The 25,628-nt window shown below is 39.7% G+C and overlaps 1 protein-coding gene across 1 annotated transcript; it reads right to left on the minus strand.

The window, feature by feature from the left end:
* Positions 1 to 3,450: 3,450 nt before the first annotated feature.
* On the minus strand, positions 3,451 to 25,569 carry ano11 (anoctamin 11). Its single transcript, XM_069660827.1, has 24 exons — positions 25,467 to 25,569; positions 25,174 to 25,328; positions 24,604 to 24,724; positions 24,303 to 24,496; positions 24,090 to 24,197; positions 22,975 to 23,111; positions 22,823 to 22,880; positions 22,637 to 22,747; positions 22,382 to 22,547; positions 20,898 to 20,988; positions 18,837 to 18,933; positions 18,600 to 18,743; positions 17,860 to 17,997; positions 16,745 to 16,843; positions 16,494 to 16,596; positions 14,906 to 15,017; positions 14,764 to 14,818; positions 14,557 to 14,654; positions 10,281 to 10,417; positions 9,944 to 10,149; positions 9,714 to 9,850; positions 9,404 to 9,494; positions 8,175 to 8,358; positions 3,451 to 4,049 (listed from the first exon to the last, which is right to left on the minus strand). Exons 2-24 carry the CDS (start codon positions 25,303 to 25,305, stop codon positions 4,018 to 4,020), a joined length of 2,751 nt encoding a protein of 916 aa, XP_069516928.1. The 5' UTR covers positions 25,306 to 25,328; positions 25,467 to 25,569; the 3' UTR covers positions 3,451 to 4,017.
* Between the last annotated feature and the right edge of the window lie 59 nt (positions 25,570 to 25,628).

Genomic DNA, 25,628 nt, shown 5'->3' on the forward strand with positions numbered 1-25,628 from the left:
AAACTATAATGTTTTAAGGAAGCTAATGAGAGAAAAATGTCAGTAAAGAGTAAGATAAAAACTTGAAGCTCCTGTGAGGAACTTTCAGTTCGTGTTGATTGTGGCGCCCCCTGTGGACAAAGCTGTACCTCTTATCTCTTTGCTGATTTTGTCCTGTACATGCTTAAGGGGTGTTTTTTAACAAAAAATCTCATCCTGCTTTCTTTAACAGTCATATGTATCACGCACTTTAACATTTTGCCCTGGAAAATGTAAACAAAGGCAGCATGCAGTTAATCACTTCCTATGACACCTACCCCCCCGCCAGCAGTTTCAGGCATTAAAAATAACTATATAGAAATAATCAATCTTAGCTCTGATGGTCTGGTTTGCTTTTGTGGGTCATATAGAGTAATCAGAATTAATTTTTTTTTTTTTTAGTTTTATAACCAGTGAAAATCTCCTCACATTTTGTTTTGCTGTTCCATGCAACTTAAAGGTCAGTGAAATTTAAAGGAGCAGTATGAAGGATTTTGTGGCATCCAGTGTTGACGTTGCAGATTTAAACAAACTGACAACTGTCTCTAGTGGCGCCCTCTAGATCTAGTGTTCGGTTTTTACCATTCTTGGCTACAGTAGAAATGTGGATGCACAAGATGACCCCTTTGAGGAGACGTGGTCCCTCCAATGGGGTCTTTTGGGCCTTTTTATGCCTTGATTAAGTGAGAGAACAGTGGAAAGAGCCAGAAACAGAGGAAGAGGGGGGGGGGGGTTGACACGCGGTAAGGGGCTGAGGGTGGGAGTTGAACCCGGGGCCGCTGCATTGAGGACCATGACCTTTGTACAAGGGTCTCGCAATTGAACTGCTGAGCTAAACCGGCGCCCCAAAGCGGCCATTTAAATAGAATGAAAACACAATGATTCTTAGTATTAGGTAATTATACACCTGATTGAACAGTATTGTTTCCCTTTTTGCCAATTACTTTACCAATGTATCGCCTTAACTTACAGACTGGACCTTTACGTATTAACAGGTAGAACATCAACATTTAAGATCTAATACTTTGTCAACTTAATTTCTATGTTTTGTTGCAAATATACAAAATAAATTCTGCATTGGGATATGTCAAAATTCAATATGCTCGGTCATCTACATTTAGTGAAACCATTTCCTGATGAAACAATCATACTGCATCAAGCAGACTCTAACAATCATGTGATTTACAGAATATCAACACTGCAAACATATAATTATAATGATTTCAGATTTATCATCCGGCTCTGCATCAAACTATTCATCTCAAAAATGGATCCGCCTTATTAGCCATGCGTATCAAATGTTTTCATAAGCCGGATTTGGCCATTAAACTTCTCAGATGAGTCTCTTAATCATGCCGTGTTGCAGCATGTTGTTTGCTGCATCGTTACCTTGTGGCTGATTTGGAGCTTTGTTTTGCAGACCGTGCATGCAGGCCTCTCCCTCCTTGCTCCAGCAGTGGGTGAACGAGCCAGCCGGTGTCCACAGTGCATACCTGTGCTCACTGACAAGTACTAACTCACTCTTCCTGCAGGCAATGGCAGAGGAACGCGCAACAATCATAACAATCAGGAGATGAATGTGGCGAAGAGAGAGAGGAGCGGGAGAGAGGGAGGAGGAGAGCGTATATCAAAAAAAAGTAAGAATGACAAAGGTGAAATATGTGTGACAGAAAGAGTAGAGAGTGCAGAAAAGGGTAAAGAGAGGGTGAGGAGGAAGAGGAGGAGAAGATAAAATAAAAGTCAGGAGTTGCCCTAGGCCACAGCCATTGGGTGGAGTTTGTAAGGGGAGGAGGGAGAGGAAGGGAAAAATCATCAGTGAACACCTGTCTATTTCTGACTCCTAATAAATCAGCTTCTTCTGTACCTGTCTGCAGGTCCCTGCTGTTTGGAGAACGTTACATCCTCTGAGAGGGGATAGGAGGGAGAAGAAAGTGGAGAGGGTAGATGGGAAACATTAGAGTTCATCCCTACAGCACAAGAACTAACATAACATTTAAAATCTGAAAGCTGAGGAGGCATTTGTATTCATTAAACTAGATTTATTTTGCTCTAAAAGGTCTAAAATGCAAAACAGCACAGACACAAAATATTTTCTAAATCGGGAAACTAGTTCACTCCTGTTTTCTGTCAAGTATAGCAGCAACTCTCAGGAATCCTCCGTATGAAACTCTGCAGCGCGTTCAAGTAGAAAAGACGGACATGCTCGGCCTCCATGGACAGTAAACATGTACAGTATATTTGTTTGTACACAAACATTGCAGACGAGGTTGTAGATGTTTCAACACATTCTTCATCTTGTGAAGACAGCATAGATAATTTTTGGATAACAAGAGTTCACATTCAAAGCCTTTTTTTAAATGAACAGGAAGAAGACAGCTGGTTATTTGCCTTTTTACAGTAAGAGTTATTGATAAATAAAGCAAGGTAAGCTAAGTGCACTACTTTTGACAAAATAATCCTGATGTTTTCTAGCAGTTTCTACTGATGATGGGTCCACCAGGACTCTCTGTAGCTGTATGGAAGATGAATACAGGATCCAGCACTTTTAAAGTTGGACCTACCCTTGGATTAAGATATTTGGGTCTTGGCTGTGTTGTCCCTAAATATGATCAAAGTCCAATACTAAATCAGTGCGGTGCCCCAGAGTTATTTAAAGCTCCTGTGAGGAACTTTAGGGTTGTGTTGATTTGGTGAACCCTGTGGATAAAGCCGTACCTCTTCTCTCTTTGCTGATTTTGTCCTGGACATGCTTAAAGGAGAAGTTTGATATTTTTAAACCTGCCCAGGTTTGCGAAGTCTCGCTCTGAAATCACGCGGGTGGTGATATGGGTCATATAGAGACATCAGAATTAATTTAGTTTGTTTTATAAGCAGCAAAAAATTTTAATAACTGGCTGAAAAACAGTGTTTCACTATCCTCTCTGTTTAAAAGTTCCACCTCTGACCACACCCAGCTTCACTGATGGGTGTGGTTATGTGCTGTCAGAATTGAACTCTGTTGCACTTGCAACCACACCCAACACTGAAGTCACAGGGTCTTGGAGTACAACTGTGCATCACTGCATCAAGGTGAGAACATAAACCAATGGGGGATAGTAAAGACAAGACTTTTATCAGGTCTTATGTCACTAAAAACATTTACCCTAAATTAATACCATGGAGTTTTGTGCTCATACTTTCTAGTCATCTTAGGCGGGTCTGACTCACACTGCTGCAGGTGTCAGGTTTTTGTGAAACTCGAACAGAATCCAACAGAACCTGAAAACAGTCTGGAGGTTGTAACAATCCATGCTGCTACTGCAGTTAGCCAGTAAAATGCAACTTCCCGGCATGGTTGTGCTTTAATTATGCTAATATTTGTGCTTGTTACTTTTGCTGCAAACCGGCCAAGATGCTATTCAAATTTCCCCCAAATCAGCGAGCCGAACTACATTGCACTCTGAATGTATGCATATATTTTTGTACTACTTTTACATTTCTGCCAGGGAAACACAACGACAAAATGCAATTAATCAACAACAACAACAAATAAAAAATCTGACCGGATTCGGAGCTGGGTGATGTAATACAAGCAAAAACGCACGAGCAAGTAACATTGATCATAATTTTGCTGCTATTTTTGTTCTGTCCGGTTTGCTCAGGCGGTCTAGTTGATGTTTGATGACGGCCCTTGCCTTTCAAAAATGCGAAGATGTCTTTATGTAGGCCTGGTATGATTGTCATTGTCTCTCTCTGCATCAAGATGTTGGGGAACTGTGGTCTCCAACTGAAAGATGGGTAAACTTTGTTTTGTATGAGTTAAGCCTCCATTACACCCCTGCTTATCATGTCAGTTCAGTAAAAGCACATGAGTAAAATGAAAAAATAATATAATAAAAACAGCGCATAGATGGTATTCCACTCATGGATAAAGTTCACTTATTATATCCCAGATGTGAAGCAGTGTCTCTTCATTTCTCCTGTTCTCCTCTCAAACCACTCGCTTCCCGCGCTGAAGTCCTAACTCATGTTTCCAAAGGACGCGTTGCTTCCTTCAGGGGAGGCAGTGCAGTTGAGTTTGAACATGGAAGGAATGAAGAAGGAGCAGACAGACAGAGGAGAGTTAGTTCTGTCAGACTGATTACTGTAAGAGATAAGGAGAGGAAAAGAGCTGACACAGACAAGCTTTGTTACAACATGCTACTGAATCACAGCTGGCTGCTACTATTTTACATTCATGTGGCATACACGTGTTACTAAAGTTATACTGGCAATAAAACTAAGTGAACAACATGATTACAAATTTAAAACATTTTGGGATATATGCGTGTGTTCTTTTAGAGAATGACAGTATAAAATTGATATTAGCTAAGCTTAGCTTAGCTTATCGTAAAGCTTGGAAGGAGGGGAAAACAGCTAGCCTGGCTGGATCCAAAGTAAGAGGAAAACACGCAACAGCGCCTTTTTATTCTAAGTAATTTACATTTACATAAGGAGCTAAGTTGTATAACTCCTAACATCAGCTGAAATGTAGACATGCCAATTTAAGGGGAGTAATGTGCTGCAAATGTTTCTTGATGAAAAACTGCGCACAGTGACTGTGCAGCCTCCTACCTTGACAAAAGAACCTTTACTGAAGAAATTACTGGACAGTGTGACGCCAGACTTGTTTCTTTCTGTCTGTATGCTAAACTAGCAAACCATGTCCTGACTAACCCTAACCCTAACCCAACTCCACAGTTAACTCACTAAATAAGATATGCTGGCAGGGCTGCGGTTTGATTTTATAACCTACAAGTTTTGTGTTTACTTGTAGTTTAAGGTAGCATAAGGCTGAGGGTTACTTAAATATTATCATTGTCTGAGTGCTATCATATCATTATAATAAGATAATAAAATTATAATATTATATTATAATAATGCAATAAGCATATGTGTTTTGTTTTATACAATTTACAGAGAATTATTTTCATTTGGTTTTGCATTATTGCTATATCTGAAAATTATTCCTATATTGTGATATTGATCTCAAACTCAAACATTTAGCCCCCCTGCATCCATCCCAGACTCAGTAGCTACAACACACAGGTCCAAAAGAGATAGACAGGAGGTGTCACTTGAAATGACACAACAAATCTGCCACAATAAATAATCCCTTAAACAATAATTCCTTACATGATCCAAAGACCCTGCTACCTCTGGACACTGTGTTTTACAGACTACTACAGGCTTACAGACCAGTATGTAGTTTTTAATCACACATATCAATTGATAATATGTGATTTATTCTGTTCCTTCATTTTTTGGACATGTAAGTATGATAGGGATGCACGATATTGGATTTTTTGCTGATATGCCGATATTTTCCAACCCTTTTCACTGATTGCGACATGAAGTCTCCCTGGTATTGTAATTAATATCATGCCTACTCTTATTGTAGTGGCCCACTGGTGGGTAATTCAATTTGTAGTGTTGAATGATGAGATTTGGCCCCTCCTTGCATGACCGATGCTGAGCACAACCTTTCTGTCCGTTTCAGAGACTTTGAAAAAGTGCCATATCTTGCACACTTCTTCATGCTTGATGGAAGAGGGGTGGGCATGCAGTACGTGCGCACACTTGTGCAGAGTTAATGTTGTAGCATCACATCAAGCTTTTTTAGGGAATCATCAAGCATTTACTCATAATTAAAGCGTTGTTGTATCGGTGGAAAATATTGGCAGAAAAATGACATATCGGCAGATGCCGATATGTCATTTTCAAGCCATCATCTGCAGATACAGATAACGTGCTGATAATATTGTGCATCACTTAACTACTATATAAAGTAGGTGGTTATGATGACAGGTCTAAAAGGATCTTAGATTTCATAATTTCATAAGACAAAATGTATAGTATTATAAACCTTGAGTTAGATTGATTCGGCTACGATTACTGAAATAATGACATCCTTGTTGAGAATGTCATTTACTTACTTGTTGTAAAGTCATCTGCCCTCATCCAGCAACATTCACTACATGAGACACATGACAACAGCATGGGTCAGAGCACAGGGACACACACACACAGACCAGGATGAACATACACTGTACGGGACTGTTTGTGCATAAGGTGAATGAACTTTGACACACTGTACATTTGAACTATTGAACTGCTTCTGAATGTAATGGTTTTTCATTGTCATAACTTTAAGTGACACATCAACTTAAGTGCTGATGGAAGAAATGATAAACCGTGTCGAACACATCAGCCCACAAGGCATATGGATGTAATCAAATGCATCTGACAGCGACATATTTGGCTCAGATCCCACACAGATTACCTTTGATGATCATGTTGCGTGCAGTGTAGCGAGTTTATAACAGCAGGTCGAGCAACAGGTGCTTTGTAAATGCTCAGTGGAGGCGTATGCATGGGTGGGTGAGCTTTTAAAGGCCTTTAAAATCTGGAATTTTTTTATGAGAATTAAGAGTTGCAGTGACAGGTTTAACACTGTATGCAACCTGTGAACTGCGCTGGTGCATTGTTTCAGTGATCACCTGAGAGGAACTGTAGACAACAACAAAGTGCAGAACATTTACAGAGTGATTCTGGTAGAGGGTGTGCTCTGTGGATGTGGATTGTTTCTGCAGAGATATGATTCAGGTTTTAATGTTATTGTTTAGTGCTTTGAGCAATTATCTGTTTGACTCCATTGTACTTTAGTTTTAGCAAATATTTCAGAGGTAAATACCTGAAAACCTGGGCCCATAAAGTGTATGTATTCTTTCAACAAAGAATCCAATTTAAAATCCTCCTCATCACCTACAAGGCCCTCCACAACCTAGCCCCCCCTTACCTCACTGACCTCCTTCACCAATACACTCCCACTTGCAACCTCAGATCCGCCAACAGCAACCTCCTCACTCCTCTCAACCGATCCAAGCACCGGACCAGGGGGGACAGAGCCTTCTCTATTGCTACCCCCTCCCTCTGGAACTCCCTCCCTCATCACCTCAGACACTCTCCCTCACTCCCCTCTTTCAAAACTGGACTCAAAACCCACCTATTGCTTTTAATGTCTTGCTATGTTGTTTTCACATGTAAAGTGTCTTTGAGTACCTTTTTAAAGCGCTATATAAATAAAATGTATTATTATTATTATTATTGTATGGCTATAATGAAACAGGGCCAAATTAAGAGTTTGTTTTAATGAGGTTTAGGTAAACTGACGCTTTGAATTCTTCAGGAATTATAAAAGTCTGAAGATAACTTTGATATATTTGATTACAGATCCCTCTTTCCACTATTTTCTCTGCAAATGGTTGGTTATCTTTGAGTAATACTTATCATACAGAGTCTCGGTGAGCTTAGCAGCCTCATATTTGATTGACATAAACAAATTTCAGGACACTGCATTAAGAACTAGGGCTGTCAACGAATATTCTAAATTTGAATATATAACCGAATTGTGATAAAAAACGATATTTGGTTATTAAAATGTATATTCAATGTGAAAAAAATCAGCACTACCACGATTGTCTCGCGTGTTCTCGCAGGTCCTCGCATGTACTCTATTGGTCACAGAGCATCTTTGGATGACAACGTCACTGTATACATTAATAATTATTTTTGGTCTGGCTGAAATGAGCTAATACAACAACTGTGTGGCGAGTCGTAATACTAGCTGAGAATTCAAATCCAAGCCTGGCCAGAGAGAGTGAGATTCTCACTCCCAGCACAACAGACAGGTTTATGTTTAAATAAATATACCTGTCACAGCATAGCTCGGTCGGAGCGCTGAATGTCCATTCTACCGTAACCTAATTATTTATTTGTTTATTTTGCAAGGTGTAGGAAGCCTATGTTGATCTTTTAAAAGGCATGTTTATGTTTAAATAAATACAGTATATCTTTGCAAGTCAATTTGTCTCTCGTTGTATTGGTATGTCCTGTTGTGGACATATTGCACAAAAAAAAGATATTCGAATAGTTCGAACCTATGTGTTTTTTTAGAAGGAAAAATCAAATGTCATTTCTGGCCAATTTTGACAGCATTATTAAGAACCCTAAGAATTTTACTAACCTTTGACCTAAATATGAAATTACAGAACTTGAGAGTCTTCTTTTTTGAGGAGTGTGTGCTTAACAGTCTTGCACGTGTGTGTTTATATGTGTGTGTCCCATGTTCTACTGACCTGGGCTGGAGCTGCCAGGGGTTGCAGGAGCGGCCCCTTGGCCTCGACTCACCAACAGGGCCTCTTGGTTTTCTGCCAGAGCCTGCTTGGCCAGGTAACGCTCTCTCTTGATCTTCAGCTCCAGAGATGCGGGGACATCAGGTACAATCCAGTCGATAGCTCGCAGAACGAAGAACACCACATGCTGCAAGAGGGAATACATTTTGTGTTTAACCTTGATATTAAATAAGTCCACTGAGTAAATTTGTCTTCCTGCCTTCATCGGCCAATTTGGTAACCTTAAGGCCCCGTGTCCACATAGGGTTTTTTTCTAAGCACCAGCGTTAACATTTTTCAATTGTTGTGAGGACAGAGGGTATGCCAAAAAAAAGCGCTGCACCCAGCGTCTTTTTTCAGAGCTTTCCGCCTTTTTTGTGCGGCCTCTCCGAGCGGTTTGAGTTGAAAACTTCAGAACTTTTCAGAATGCCGCTGGTGTCGTCACTTGCCTTTTTTCAGGCAACCAATCAGATGGGCGCTACTTGTCACCCTGGTTACTACCAAACATGGAGGAGCAACTTGTTTTGGCCATTTCAGTCTACTGGGAGCTGTACGTGATCCAAGTGATGCTCAAGTATTCGTATTTCTAATACTTCTATAGCTCATGGAATCCACCAAGTGAACTCCATTTCATAACGAAGGCCAAAATAATTGTAGCTTAACTCAGAAATGTTATTAGTTGTTGAAAATTTGACAAACATACTTTACTGAAAACTGAATGACATTTCCCCTTTCTGCTTTCCCTCTGAATCCCCTCCTTTTCCTGACATGACTCTTCTAATTAAATGTAAAAGACAAAAATGAGGAGCAGAAGGAGGAATTGCTGAACAATCAGAGGCATGCACATCATTTGGAAGTCTGGAATGGTGCTAGATAACATAAACCCTGAAAGAGAGTCAGGGACGTAGTGAGATCATGAGAGAGATACTTTGAAGGTGGAGAAGAATGAAAAGACAGATGGGGGAAAGAATTTGAAAAAAATAGGAGACAGCAAAATTATAGCTACAAAATAACATGCAATATGATTTACTGATAAGGGTAGGCGTCCAATAAGATGAAAAAAGGCATTAGAATGGGGTAAACATTAAGATGGGTGAAAGATCAAGATGAATACAATGTGGGCATTAAAATGACTGCAACAGACAGAAGTAAGAACTTTAGCAAACAGAGGGGCAAAGCAGTTCCCTTCATACCTCGAATGCAATAATAAAACCAAGTCTGACGGCTAGAAGCTCCCAGTAGAACAGTGTGTAGTTTCCATCGTCGTCTCTGTACGCTTTATATCTGAACAAAAATAAAGAGTTATTTCAGAACATACAGTTGAATGGTTGAGTGCTTGATATGCAGCAGTAGCATGAGTACTGGAGAATGTGTTAAACATTAGCATTACTCTAGTATCTAGGACTCTATTGGCAGAAGTCAGGGTGATTTTGCATATTTGACGTGTAAAATATAATTGGACCTTTCAATTAATTGCATTCAGACAATGAGCAGACAGTGTACCTGCACATGGGGTACGCGGTGTAGTTCAGAGGGGCATAAGCCAAGGTGAAGTTGATGTATCCATTGAGATCACTATCGAACTTGTACTGGTAGAGCAGGCGAGGTAAAAAATCTGATGTGAAGGCTATGAGGAAAGCCTGCAGATGGCAAAGAGGAGAACGACAAAAGATAATGTTGTAGAGAAGAGATTAGTATCTGGTCCGATGTGCATGTCTTTATAATCCACTCACGTTAGCGATGACAGACAGGTGCGACAGGGCTTCCAGTATGTTGAACCAGACTCCGATGTTCTGGGCGCGCTCAGCCACCGGCCGGCGGTACTCGCACGCAAACTTGTGAGCGTCCAAACGGATTTCCACCCAGTTGTTGAGAAGGGCAAAGAGCGGGGCGAGAGGGAACGCTGCCACGAAGATGGTGATGAACCCAAACTGGAGAACTGCAGCACAATGAGGCATATTTAAATTTGTGCAATGAAACAAAGATGAAGATTTAAACTGTTTCTCTTATACATCATTTTTTGTTATTAACATTTGAATTGTTGCTTGAATTGAATGACAGGATACTTGCCCATCTCCAGGTATTCTTCAAACAGGCCTTCACACTCCACCAGCTGGTAGTCTTCCTCCCAGCGTTTGGGCTCACCTGATGTTTTTTTCCCTAAAACCTTAGCCAGAGTTCTCTTCTGGTGCCAGGCCTTTACTTTACTGTCAGAGCAGAGACAGAGATCATGCTCATAAAAATGATATGAAAATGATTTTACAGTCAAAATAGAACTTTTAGATTGAATACAGGAAGGTCAGAGGTCAAGTTCATCTACAAAACAAAAGATCTGGAGCTGATAGATTCTTATTTTCCATGACTACATTTTAAAAAATACATCTATTTGAGCTTTTTCAGTAAAAAAGTTAACATGGAACGGTTGCCAAGTCAGACCTGTGTGAACGTACTTTCACTTACATCTCATGTGGGTTTTCTACATATATTAAGTACTTGGATTCGAAACCATGGGATATATCTTTTTCTAGATTATTACCATTTCATTTTGGATCAATAAAGTTTTCTTCAAGTCTAGCCGTTGAAACCACCACGTCTGGTGAAGAAAATATATTTGTTTGTTTAATAGGATCCTTATTAGCTTCAGCATAGCAGAAGCTATTCTTTCTGGGATCCTCACATACTGTATATGCATATGAGCGAGTGTTCCATCAGATTGGTTACATCTCATACAGAGCGGCAGAGTAAATCCACTTTTAATATACAGTATAAATAAAGGAGTCTTACTATCACATTATACTAAATTATACAACAGTTAGTTCTGACCAAGTAATCTGATTGGAAAAGCAGCATTCCCTGAGTGGTGATATAGAGAACAACATCACTGAGACTTTTTACTCTGTGTATCACTCCGCCTCAGCCAGGTGTTCTGAAGACTGTTACATAACATTACAGCAGACGGCGTATGTCTACACTGATCAAGCTCGTAATTCTGAATCACACAGCAGACTCTTATTTCACTGGTTGATGATAAATGAAAACAAACAGATAAATGAACATGATAAAAATAGCTGATCTGTGGTAACCTGAGTGCAGGAGAATGTTTGGGTTGCTTAGCAACAAAAGTCCAGTTTCAGTTAAGTTGTGGACCTAGTTGAGTTGGTGGAAAAAAAAGTAATGTGTTGTTGATTATTACTTTATACTACTATTTAACACTTGTGTAACTTTTGTATAAGAGCAATATCACAATCGAGGTTGTGATGTACTGAATATCATCACGGCTGTGATTATCTGTAGCACTCAACTGAATCACAGCTGTGATAATATATTGTACAACATCAGGACCTCTCATGTAACATCGCTTAATTACTCGAGTTACTTGAATAGGATTGTATGCTTAAAGACATTTAAGACATGCGTCTTTCTGTTGCTATTACACTCTCTTAGGATGACCTCAGGTGCTGTGTTTTCTGCTTTCATATTAATATGTATCTTCACATTTGTTTTCAGCCGAAAAACTAACTATAATTCACAGATATTACATTACATGGGTAACTGAGTTAGCTAAATATCAGCAAAGAGGATTTTACCCTGAGTGCTGGGTTTTTATTTCTTGGATTCAGTTTGATTAATTTCAAGCTGTTTTCATAGTAACAGGTCCCTAAGGCTCAAAAATTAAAAGAAGAAATGTTAAGCTTTTTCTCAGCTGTAACACATATCAACCTCAAACTCTGTTCATGTCAAATAAATCAGTACCATATATCCACTCACTCTCAATCACATAAATAGCTCATACAAACTTTTATTTATACCGAGACAATGGCACAAGCTCCCCTCTCCGCCATATCCAATCCCCAGTAGAGAATCAAACCGGGGGAAACACTCTCACACAGCACTATCACATCAGGCCAAAGCCCTTTCAAAAGTGACAGTTCTGTCCAGTGTGATTAACAGGTGTCCTCTGTCCCTTACAGACTACAGGAGTTTTGGTCAGATTGTGCAAATGAGAAGACATTTCACATGCACTCACATTATTCTCCATAATTTAAATAAGCACAAACAACAAGATATGAAAATAATGATGCCTCACTCACTACCGGAGACAATTACGATTATCTTCTGTGCCAGAAGGAGTGACATACCACCTAACAGAGACTAACAACAAACCCGCTGTAGTGATGCTTTGCAGTGGAAAAGGCTCAACAATTCTGGATTAGAAAATATTTTGGAAGACAAACTCAACACACATTTTCTATTCTTCAGATAAAACTGCAGCGGAGATTTATAATGTTAATTTTACAGTCAGTAATTTATGCTAGCTAATGTTAAACTCAGGTGCTCGACTGTCACCGTCTGGTGCTCCATTTACTTCTCTCTATAAATTGCTTCCCCACTTGAAAAGTGCTGATTTAATCATCCAGAATTTAAATTCTAAATATATATATTGTTATCAGGATGGCCTAATGAGTCTCCAAACTTGAGTCTCTGAGCTTTAAAACAGGATCTGTAAACCCTTTAAATTACAATAAAATCTGTGCATAACTAACGAAAAAGGGCCAAAACCAGATTTCCCTATTACCAGGAGGGTTGAATTGGGTAAACATCACTCAAAAAATACCTGTAGTCTGACCCGGCCTAAGTGGCAGCCTTCCTTTCAGATTTGAGCAAATAAGGTTATCTGTAATTGTGCTTATACACAGATGAGTTGTCCATCACCTGAAGGACACCCTGTCAATGCCAGGGTTAGAATAAGCCTTGCCTGTGGGTCATTAAAACATGTAGGACACCTTAAGAGGGTAGGTCCTTTTAACGATTCAGGCCTTGATTTGGGGTGAATTGACTGTTTAGATAAAAGAAACCACATAAACTCTGCCCAGCTGAGCAAACCTGGCTGCCAACTCACACACTCAAGTACAATCAATGATTTAATCAATCAAGTGAAGGTGAAGGAAAGACAGCACTAACACAACACAACAAGAAGAACCTCTACGGACCTATACACAGTTGTAATATTGATTTTTTTTATGCTGTTACAATTCTGCTGTGAGTATCTGATCATGTGCACATGTCAGGAGTTGTGTTCCATGTCATAGGCGTGTAGATTTACATATAATCCTCACAGGTCTCTTTTCCTAGGACCACTACAAACTGAACTTTCTAACTCTGAAATGTGGGGAGAACTGCAGAACGGTTCCACTAGATGTCCAAGCACAAGGAAGAGTAATTGTCTCTAAAGGCTACATGGTTTCCTGACTCTGCCCTGCTGTCTGGTCTATTTTTGTTCTGAGACATTCACACACACACACCAACACACACACCTACACACACCTACACACACACCACACACACACACACACACACACACACTTTGCCAGTGCTGCAGAGGTACAGCAATGAGCTTTACTGCACCAAACTGATGTACTGTAGCTGCAATCAGGTTGCAAAGCAGTCTGATGCAACACTTGAAACTAAACAAGGACCATGTCACTCAGGTAAAACAATGAAACTACACAATGGTAATATAAAAGATATTATGCCTATTCTTATTTATTCTGTTAAGAATAATCTTGAAGATTTTTATGTAAATAAACGTCTGTTAAGTCACTATCTATCGCCAAATGAGGTAACACAATGGTGACTGAGCCTATGGTCCGCTGATGACAGCCTTTGCATTTGCAGAATTATGGACTGGGTGTCTGGTGTGACTTTTGGAAAAAATTAGTTAGTGACGCGTTTTCTATCACCCAGCAGTGGTTGGTCTGCCAGAGAGGGTAGGCGGAGCTAAGTGGCTGCTTTTCCGCTCTTTGCAAGTGTTGCGAGTAAACAGTAATCTACTATGGCTGAACAAACAAAGAAAAGATCGATGACTACAGATACAACTTCAACAAGAAGTGAAAATCCAAAGAAAAAGAAACAAATTGGACGCTCAGATAAAGGCTAACAGTCTAAAAAGGAAAGTGACCGTCAGCGAGGAAAAACAAGAGTTACAACCGGAGCCAACCGTGGACGTCACACATGTGACACTGTCTGGATATCTGGGAAGTGTGCTCCCGCAATTACCGTTTATCGCTATAGGTGCCGAGAGCTGAAATTGAAATCTTCGAGATTACCACTTTAATTTTATATGGATTTATCGTCAAGCTGATGATTGGTTGATACATTTGCAAAATTGTACTCCTCTGTGGTGGGAAAGCCTCTTCTTTAAATGGCTTACAAGCTCACAGAGGCAAAGTGAGGCAGGTTTGGATTAAGGCTGAAAACCTTGAATCATGTTAGAGTTACTCAAAATACTATTTTCAGTCGAATAACAGATATACAATTTCTGAAAAGTCATGGAGAGGAAACATACGGGATAATGAATTCTTGAATGTTGTTGATGAGTTGCTTCCCCACCATGATGATGAAGAGTTGTTCAGCTAGTTCAATGAGGCAACCCCCGGGACCACACTGCAACAGAGTGTGAAGACAAACACATATGACACATATGATTGTGGAGCAGCACAATTCTTCACACGTTTTTTCCCCTTTGACATTTGTTTAGTAATTATAAACTCACATCTTCATTTCTCATCCCAAACAAGGTCCCATAATTGGTGGGATAACCAACAAACCTACCGAAACAGAGAAGTAAGAAACAGTTCAAATATGTATGTGTATATGTATGTGCATGTATGTGTAAGGACTGGCTTTGGTCTCACCTTCCTTTAAAGAAAGCCACATAGAAGGGGGACGAGTAGAAGTTGACAAACTGGAAGATGAACACCTTGAAGATGAAGGCATTGTCATACTGAGTTTGTGTTCTGTGCATCTCTGAAACAAAGGATACATAAACACAGAGGGGAGTTATACTCTGTAATAACTAGTTAAGAGATCCCATCAATAACGTGGAGAATGTGTTATCTCATCGTATTGCTATCCGACCATGTAAAAAGGATGTAAAAAACAACAAAAACAACATAATCCTCTAAAGTAGCAATGTGAGTGAGTTTACAACAAGTAAACTGCATCAGACAGCCATTAAAGCTGGTTATAAAACAGACTGAAATTAACACTGATGCCTCTATATAAGCTACAAAAGCAAACAAGACCATCAGCGACAAGACTGATTATATCTTTATAGTTATTTTTAATGCCTGAAACCACTGCGGGGGGGTAGATGTCAGACGAGGCAATTAACTTCATGCTGCCAAATCAGCCTTTTTTCTATATTTTACACGGCAAAGATTCACAGCGAGTGATACATTTGAATGTTAAAAGAAAGAAAGATGAGATTTTTTTGTTGAAAACACTTTTTACACATGTACAGGACAAGATCAGCAAAGAGATAAGAGGTACCACTTTGTCCATAGGGGTCGCCAAATTCAACGCAAACCGAAAGTTCCTCACAGGAGCTTCTGATGTGCTGATCATTTTCAGATTGGCCAAAAAAGTATAATTTCATCATTTACTCTGTCTAAGAGAGATGTCAATCACCCGAAATATTATTTGATCTACTGTTCATTACAAGCTTTGACGGCCATAATGTCGGTCCTTTAGCCCTTTAGAGAACCATCTTCATCGTATAACTTTAGCTCTATAACAGTGCTCACATATCTGGCCGTTTCTGCTCACTTATTAAGTGACTCTGTTGGTTAACCACTATGTTTCAAAGTGTTAAGTCAAAAATGGGGATATGTTTTTTTTTTTATTATCATTTTAATATTGGTATTATTTATTTATTATTTATGTTATAATAATCATTAATAACTTGGTGACCCTCCGACTTAGGAAAGTGTCAAGCTATCGTGTTAATGTTACTACTTTCAAGCTAGCTAAATTTCAACAAGTTGCCACTAAACAATGGCAGATACGTGTTTTGTTTTTACGACGGAGGGGGCGGTTGGAAATTTGCATAGTGGGCGGAGACTATGCAGATTTTAGAATTTGTAATGAGGGAGAAGGAGGAAATACCTTGGGAGGATTTTTACAAGATAATTAAACATATTTTGCAGAAAATTCAGACACAATTTATTATTTCAAGCAGAGCATTTTATGTCTTAAAACATGACTGGGCTGGGCTGGTCTTTAATTGAGAGTGTCACGTGTGCTCTGTGCTGTTTGTTGCAATTATACACAACCTATTCTTCTCTGCATTGTCTTTTGGTTGCCCATACTGAGAGATTTAATTTGAAGACGTCAGCTCTTTGAGGAGTCTCGGCTATTAGTTAGTAAACATACAGTGAGATTCTGATATCGATACATTGAGAGTTGAGGTTTGAGGTCTTAGAGAGCAGTATTGATTCTTACCCCATTTAGTGAGCTGCTCAGCTAATGCAGTGTAGACCCGGCCCATCAGCAGGATAAGGCCAAGATTGACGATACTGCTGGAGATGTTGGCGATAGTCCCTGCCTGTGGACAAGATCACACACGTTTGAATGTTAAATATGCAAAGACACATTCACACAAACTGTTAAAGGAGATGATCTACACAGGCAGTCTTTACAAAATCAAAGATTTATTTTATAGCAAATCAAATCTACATATAGCTCTGATATACCTCTGTACGTAGGACGGGGCTCCCAGTATGGAACATCATTATGCTGATGATACCGCGGCACATGACCACCGTAACCAGGAAGATCATCACCACACACAACTGAGAGGATGAACACAGGGATGTTGGATCAAGAACATTAAAGTTTTAGGATTTGAGGAAAACATTCGACAAAATATGTTGACATTTAGATCTCATCTCTATAAAGTAGGTCTTCATGAGGTTTGTAAGTGCACTTAGACCTCGAGGTCTGATCTCCCTTCTGGATGAGGCCTGTGTTTCACATCTTATAACCTGGGAGGCTGATGGGCATGTAGCCACCACAGAGTTCTTAACAGAGGGTGGCAAGAATCCAATGAAAACCAAGATGCTGCCCTCATCCTCCTTTCAGTGCTGTTGTGATTTGCAGCTGCTCTGTGGTCAAGGTCTTTTTCGAATCATGCTTTGTCTGGAACCTCCCCCTCAACTTCTCCAACTTGGGCCACCCTACCAGGAGCTAAGCTACTGATGGCAAAGCTCTCAGGACCTTGGTTTGCAAAAGCACCTTCTCCATAACAAGAAGACAGTGCAGTGAGAAGGGAAACTGAGTACAAAGCACATGGCTAACTTTATCAGATCATATCCAGCCCTAAGGGCAAATGATCTGGATTCATTATTAGAAAAAGGTTTAGTTACCACTGCAGGATTGGGTGGTATAACACACGGGTGTCAATGCCACCTCTCTTTCTTTTCAGGATCACAAAAGCAAAAGCTCAAAAGACGCTGAGACACTTGCCTTAAACCAAGTACAATGTGAATGACTGTAAGAAAAGAAAAAGGTGCAAAGTTTGTGTTTACCTGTGTAGGACCTAATAAGATATTTCATTAGAATCAAATCATGATATGTGCTTCTGCCCATAGAACACGAAATACATGATCTAGGCTGATTTTTAGCTGTTTTTGGCTGTTTATTCTAAGTTACTGTAGAAACTTACTTACTTCTATCAATGTAAATTTATTATGTAATAATTACACAATAATAAAAACATATTAATAATGAATTTCTTCTAATTACTCTACACATTGAGCCCCTCGTCTTACACACTGGGCCTTTAAAACAATTTAAAACAGTGTCTCACCATCATGATGATGACCATGGAGCCTGTGAACATGCGGGACAACCTGGTCTTCTCTGGAAAGTACGGCTCTTTGACCCCAGTCACTGGGTTTTGCTCCATAGTCGGAGCCATGGCTGCAAACTCCGGCCGAGGACGCTCCTGTAGCAACACAGTGATGACATCAATATCAATCTACACACTGTTTTTTGGTCTGCTGAAAGGTTCCATCTGAAGATTTAAGGTCAAGAAACTGCTGGATACACCGAGTCTGCAGGAGAAGGTTTTCCGCAGAAAGAGAAAGTTCCTACATAGCCCCAAAAATAGAAATGCAATATGTGTTTTGCAGGGGTGTTGAACAGTTTACTCTGGATGACAAGGCTAACAGTAGAATACATTTTGTGTAGGAGATAGTGAAAGACAAAGAAACTAGCATCACGCATGCATACTCATGTGTAACAATAGTCAGTTTACATGCTTTTAAGGGTAATCTTGTTGCATTCAAAGAAAATTGCAGATTTTCTTACATATTTGTCCTGAAGACTGTCTCTGTAAGGTCGCATAAAATGTTTTGGTATGGACCCACACTTATGCTATCTTTCAGGCTAACCTCACCCGCCATGTTACCCTTATTTAGTATATCTTTAACATCACACTGTAAGGAACAATATGGAGCAAGTTGTTGGGACCCGATGTTCTACCAATAGGCTTTAAGACATAACATTCAAAAGAAGCATAAAGAATGTGAGAAAAGTATGCGAGACCTCTTCTTCATGGAAGTCCATACAGTCCCAGTGATGGGCCAGGGTGGCCATCTTTCTCTTCCAGTACTCCAGGAAGGTTACGGCCCAGAAGGACATGAACACACTGAAGAGGACCGTGCCTGGGTGGTCAAATAAGTAACCCATCTGCAAAGCAGAAAAGCAAAAGAGATCATGTCAAAACTTTACTTTGTGTTAAACTGGATTGTTTGCTAGTGACATGATTTGATGGTTCCTTACCTTGGCCATTGTGCAGATTTCTGACATGTTCCATGCCTTGCATGTATTACAGAGAGGACACATCAGGTAACTTGCTCCGCTGTTACATATTTCCTTACTGTTGACAAACACATAGACACAGATTAGATGCAGCTGAGAAAAACATGTTTCAAAGCTTTCAAACCAGGAAAGTATTCAGATCTTGATGCATCACGTTGCCTAGCAGATTTGAGAAAACAGATATATCTGGCCTTTAATCTTATAAACAATATCATGGTAACCATGGCATATTGAATGAGTGAGAGGAGATGAAAGGTGTTGAAATCACTCTCACAGCTTGCTGGAAGCACGTTCACTTAGAAAGTGAGTTACTGATGACTGAAATGATCAGCTAAACAAATAAAGGATCAGCTCACTGAGAGGGTTCTTCCTTATTTATATAATGTGGAGCTTATTCTGCACTAATTGTCCATTAACACATGAGGCTGCTGCAGTTTATTGTTGCTATTGACTGCTTGTCGTCCATTTTAAACTAATCAATGGCTTCAATCTTTAGTGTGAACTGATGAACCTAATGAATCTCAGACATTCGACTGGTTCCTTTCCTGAGATATTGACTTGTCTTCTATTCCCTCCAAGCTCCCTTGTTACGTTAGTGAGATAAATTCTCTGTCACTGAAAGCATTAGGATGCCATAAAACAGAACGCTAAACCCAAAACTATTGGAAAGGCAATATTAGGGGCCAAACAGCGTAGTTCGGGTACTTTGAAGTGGGGTTTCATGAGGTACTTTTCATTAGTAAGTGTATTAAGTACAGTAGATAACAGTCAGCACGGCCCCCTGTTAGGACAGAGTTCCTACACGGACACTAGGCTATTACTGCTGCAGACAGGGTCAAGAGTGCCACATTCTTTAACCACTTAAAAAAGTCCTACTGTATTTCATATTTTTGTCACCGCTTCACCTCAATGTGAGACCGCCCTTTTCCTCTGTACTATTTTTTAGCCTGCACAGCGGCCCTGTATACCTACGCATTCAGCGCACATTACCTCTACATCTGTAAAAAAATGCAATATTATGGCAACAATAAAAAGCTGTTGTGCAGCAGTGCATAGCTTAGCTTCAGAGCAGGAAATCGGGACGCCTTCTCCTAACAGCCGTGCTGACTGTTATCTATTGTACATAGGACATACTTACTAGTGAAAAGTACCTCATTCTCCTACATAGTGCTGTGTAGGTAGAGCAGAGCCCACTGTGGTGTTAAATAATGCAGAATAAACTGGGCACAGAAATGCCCAATGGGGTTTTTTTTAATGCAGAACAGACGGTGCTTTGATGTTTTGGTGTGTTTGTTTTCAAAACTGTGCTTGCTTAGCATAATTTGAGAAATAGTGTAAGAAGAGTCTAAATTTCTGGGGTACTCTGGTATCCCTCAAAGAAACAGTTCAAGTTTGGGGAATAGCAGGTATGTTTCGTAGGTCCAGGTTTTGTTATTGGTCTCTGCACAGGCATGATGGTACAAAACTTGGCAACCCAACTTTGGTAACAAGACTTGAGGAAGTCACTGCTTCTAGTTGTGTTTTGCCAAGAAATAGTTCCATTATCTATAGTTCTATTAGCAAACTTAAACTACTGTTTATACAAGATCAGATAAGGCTATGGCAACAAAAACTGACTATAGTGAATTGAATTAAGGTCTTTTTACGCTTGTGAAGTCAGATTTTCATATGCAGGAGCAATATTATGTTTTGCCACTTATCAAAGGCTACATAGGCCACTTTCATGTTTATTCTGAAGTATTAGAATACTCCATCAATTCAGCAGAATCATCACATCATTAATGGAGTTGTCTGCCTTGTAATTCTTTAATTTTTAATTCCTAGCTATTGTATTGTTTCTATTTTTATTTCTATTCTTATTTTTATTTTATATACTTTGAATTATTTATTTGATCTTTCTCTGTTTATATTTCTGTTTTTGTGCTGCTACAACAACAGAAAGTCGTCTTTGGGATCAACGCTTCTCTCATCTAATTCTGTCTTATCATAAATATGCGTTTCGTGTAAAGATTTTTGACTCACGCTGGTGTGTTGGTACCCATGGACATGACTCCAGACACAAAGACCAGGGTTCCCACCACCGCCGCCGGCAGCAGCCAGGCTGTGTAGAAACCTGCAGAGACATAAAGCTCCATTAGGCTGCAGCTCTCAGCTGATGCAGGGGGAATGTGCAATAACTCTGCTGCACTGCTGTTAATTGCTGGGATGTCCATGATGATGAGGTGGGGTGGGCATCGCAGAAGATGTATATCACATGCTGAGGATTATTGTTTTATTTTCAAAAGCTTTTTTCTGCCAATTCTGTGGAGAGGTTTGTGTCCTATATTCTTCTTTTTGTTGAGACATAATCTAGTTTACTTCCCATGCTTAAAACCCACTTTTGTTTTAAAAAAGGAATATAAAATTTGCATCTCTCTGTGCACCAGGGGGATTTGTCCCAGATACATCTACCAGCAGATGTCTACAACAGCAAACGCTTCCCGGGCTATAGCCTGGATTACCTGATAATACAGTATGTAAAATGTAGAAAGATGTTTTGCATTACAAGTTTATTAAAGATTTTTTTCTTTAAGATTTTTTTCTGCCTTTATTGAGACAGACAACAGTGGATAGTGTTGGAAACAAGGAAGAGAGGATGGGGATGACACTCGGCAAAGGGCTGAGTGTTGGAGTTGAATCTGGGGCCGCTGCATTGAGGACTGAGTCTCTGTACATGGGCTGTGCGATTTAACGGCTTACAGATTATTCGGTGCATAACATTTTAACTCTGAGTATATCTGAAGGAAGTTTTGATAGATTACACAGGATAGTTAGAAATGATATTTATCAAAAGATCTACTTAGGTCTTGTGAACATTACATTAGCATGCTAACTTTCTCACAATGAAAATGCTTAAATGCTAAAACATAAAACATAAACATTTTCCCTGCTTAACATCAGCACGTTAGCATTGTCATGGTGTTAGCTTCAAGTTAGCTTGCTGAGATAAGCTATGCTTAAGTACACATGTGATAGCATGGATGAAGACTCTTTTTTGAAATAATTATCAACCAAAACTTAATGTCAAAGTGAAACTAAAGGAACGACAATCTGCCTTAATTTTCAAAGTTGGAAAGAATTTGCTGCAGATTTGTTTAAAAGTTTCCTTTATTAAAATTAACTATGGTATTTTCTTTTTTATAAATATTTTTTTTTGCATTAAATCAGTAAACATTCCTTGATTACATATGATAAATGCCATCATATTGTAGTCCTTGCATTAATTTAAATCACTGAACATGTTGATTTAGAGGTCTGGAACCAGGCTTCAGGTGACGACTTGCTGCTTCATTAAAGATGAATGTGTGAGTAAATGGAAACATATGAAATCATTCACCTTTTTACATTTGAAGTCAACTTGAACACGTTTTGAAATTTGAATTGACTTTGTCTTATTGATCAGATCAAAAAAAGGGGGGAAGGTGAATACATCGAACAAATATTCCTGAATACGATTATATATTTACCAAGCCAGGCAAAGTAGAACGCAATCTTCTCTCCGAAATACTCCCTGATGTGGTCCAGTGGCTGGTACTTGTACCATTTGAACCAGCGGGCCCAGTATTGGTAAAGAATCTGTCTCTGGTTCAATTCTTCAGGACGAATTTCATACCGTGAAAGCTGAAAGGGGCCCTGTGAGAAACAATCACACTTATGTGGGTTGGAAAGGGACAACATCACAACTTTACATCTCATTAAAGAGCCTGTAAATAATAACTGACCTCATGCAGAGGGAAAGCTGCTGTATACACCCCTTCATTTACCAGTCTGTCCACACCAACCTCTGCCCTCTTCCTTTTGCCGTACACCGTCCTTGCAAGAATCTCATACACCTAAAATAACATACAACCTCTCACTCCATTGAAAAATAAACTGATTGCACATACTGTTGAGGAATTGTTACTCACAACGCGATGTCTCTGTGTATTAGTGAAGTAGTTTTCATGGTTGTCACAGCCAAGGAACCTGTAGAAAAGAGACATTTATTCAGCCAAATACATAAAAGCCATGATACAATGTTAACTGATTCTATTCTGCAGCTCTACAAACTAGGACTAACCTGTTCATCTTTGACTTGCGAAAGGCACATGTGTAATAGTCCAGAGGCCTGTTTGGCACTGACTCCATCATGACGTTAGGTATGCATAGTCTACTTAGTACCCGAGCAGATGTGTTTAAGTCCAGATTTGGCTGTGCCTGTAAACCAAACACATATTAAGTCAGCATGAGGAAGATTTTTGCCATCCTTCTTTGTAAACCCTAATTTCAGTCAATTTTGCGACATCTGTGGTGACTGATGGGTAATACAAAACTACATTTAAGTGATAAAAGTCAAAGAAATTTGTAAGGAAAAAAAAAAACCCACAGGAGGCAGTAAATATAACTTCAGCAGCTTCTTTGTCAGTAATGCAACAGAATAATAGCAACTCATATGCGAAGTGGAGGTAGCCTCTGAAAAGTGAAGCCAAAGCAAGAAGTCCCATAAGTCTGTCTAAAGGCCAGCAGCGGTGACTCCACTGGTTGCAAAAAGATGTCTGATAGAAGTCTGAGAGAAAGTGATGCTTATTCTCACTTAATTTATTAACTCAGTAAACATTTTCCTAATGAGTTTAAGATCTTAAACCTTTTTCAAGCTTAATACAGCAAAATGTTGATTGTTTTTAGTTATTGTTTTAGAGTTAAATACATGACAAAATAGGCTATGATTAAGAGCATGGCTACCTCATGACTGACAAGTCGTTACTAATTTCTGGCATGTCATCTATGTTTGTTTAAAGCCCCTCAGTTTTCCACAAGCCAAAATTAGCATTGCTTAAATTTCCTGTTACGGTGTATTACAGATTTACCTTGCTAACAAAGCTAGCGCTGCAAATAGCTAATTCTTCAGCTCCACCCTATTATCAAAGTTGCATTACTCATCATCACATCACTGATCACTATCATCAGCTTATTCCACTTCTTATATAGAGTCCGTATTTACAACATAGCTAAATTTACAGTGGACAAGTGATAACTTCAGTCAGTGAGATACTTTGCTTGAGATTATCTGTACAAATTTCTATGGCAATTAATCACAAAATGTTTAATTTATTTCACAAATCAACTAAAAACTTTGACCAGCTGCTAGGAATTATTATAACTTAGAATATTTAAATAATAAACAGCTGCATTTACCTGCAATGGAGCTCTCACACAGAGTTCTTCAGCATAACACACCAAAACATCCCAAGGAGCGCTAAGCTTCAGAAAATGTATCGTTTTCTTTTCATTTGCTGTTTCCTCCTAAAGACAGGAACAAGAAGACAAGGTCAAATAAAAGTCAACTAATCCGTAAGTGCATTAAAAATTTACTAATAAAATCAATAACGCGTAATCTGATCTGCATACCTTTTCCATGAGCAATCCAACACTCTCCAGATTCTGCACAAACTTGTCCCTCCACTGTGCCAGCTGTGCCTTCCTTCGTTCAGACCTGCTGCTCTCCTCAGTAGGGACAGCTTCCCCCTCCTCACCAGTCGGCTCGCTCTTCCCCTTCCCTCGTCGTTTTCTCCGGGAGCGGACTTCCCAGACCAGCACAAAGTCTAAACCCAGATCAGCAAAGAAGGTCCAAAGGGGTAAATGAGGCACTGGCTTGGTCATCAATCAGTGAGCTTGTAATAGCGAATAAAAAGCTGCTGATGCTGCTTACCGATTTTGGTCCTTCCATCTCTGAAGTAATTCCCCAGCTGTGGAACCGGCTGATTATTTCTTGCATTACAATGGATATAAATGGGATCATCGCCATCTTCATCAGCAGCTGCGGCTGTAAGCTAAAAGTGTCCAGTTTAGTTATTATCAAAATCTGTTAATGACAAACAAGTGAGTGCAGCAAGAACACACTCCCTCTCCTGCATTTTCTAAACTCTTTTTTTCTGTGTATGGAGAGTCAATTTCCCTTTAATGAGGTTTAAGTGTAACATCGTGTGCCATTACACAGCAGCATAAAAGCACCCACTTTGCAATAATGGGTCCAGAAAGATAAGAGGGAAAATTATCACTGGCTGAGTGAATCTTTCAGTGCAGGAAAGTCACAATAAGACATTTTGGATTTTCACAGAGATACTCATTACCTCACTGCTGTCAGTGAGGTGCGAAGGGATGAGCAAAACAGCAGGGTTATGGCTCCTGTGTGATTGTGCAATAATTTACGTCAATGTGGTTCCTGTATGAAAGAGAAACATGATGCAGCATTAAATGAAAAGAGTCAAACAGTACTTACATATCTTGGCGGGATGAAGCTCCCGTTCTGCAGACTCCCGTAGCTGTCTGTGTTTTGTGCTTCACCCCCATAGTCCAGATCCAGGAGGACCTCTTTGTCCCCCTTCAGCAGCTCTGAGCCCTTCCTCAACATGATGAGGAGGACAACAAAAGGTCCTGTTGATGGAAACCTATACTGTCACATGAGTGCACTGCAGAAGAAGTCTGTGCTTATAACCAAAGTAAATCACAGATGGCAACTACAGGAATGCCTAAAAGAGAGACGGAAAGACAAAAACATGGTTGATCATGTACCTTTGCTGTGGTGAAAATTATCTTGCTGCCAAAGTGTGGATTCGCAGCAATCGATGCTCCCCGTGTCCTCTCCCTCTTCTCTATCCCTGCATCCGTCAAGCTCCTCTGCTCCACAGCGAGATAGCTGTGCAATACCGTAATGGACCTAGCAGGCAGGCAGCA

Source organism: Semicossyphus pulcher, unplaced genomic scaffold (genome assembly GCF_022749685.1).
Source record: "Semicossyphus pulcher isolate SPU_LCO1_2020_fin unplaced genomic scaffold, fSemPul1.0.p SCAF_13, whole genome shotgun sequence".
Lineage (NCBI taxonomy): Eukaryota > Metazoa > Chordata > Actinopteri > Labriformes > Labridae > Semicossyphus > Semicossyphus pulcher.

Coding starts and splice junctions, on each gene's coding strand:
- ano11 (XM_069660827.1), bottom strand. CDS start 25,305: ATGTTGAGGAAGGGCTCAGAGCTGCTGAAGGGGGACAAAGAGGTCCTC. Junction 22,881..22,974: donor CGCAAGTCAAAGATGAACAG/GTTAGTCCTAGT, acceptor TCTTTTCTACAG/GTTCCTTGGCTGTGACAACC. Junction 10,150..10,280: donor TGAAGAATACCTGGAGATGG/GCAAGTATCCTG, acceptor ATTGTGCTGCAG/TTCTCCAGTTTGGGTTCATC.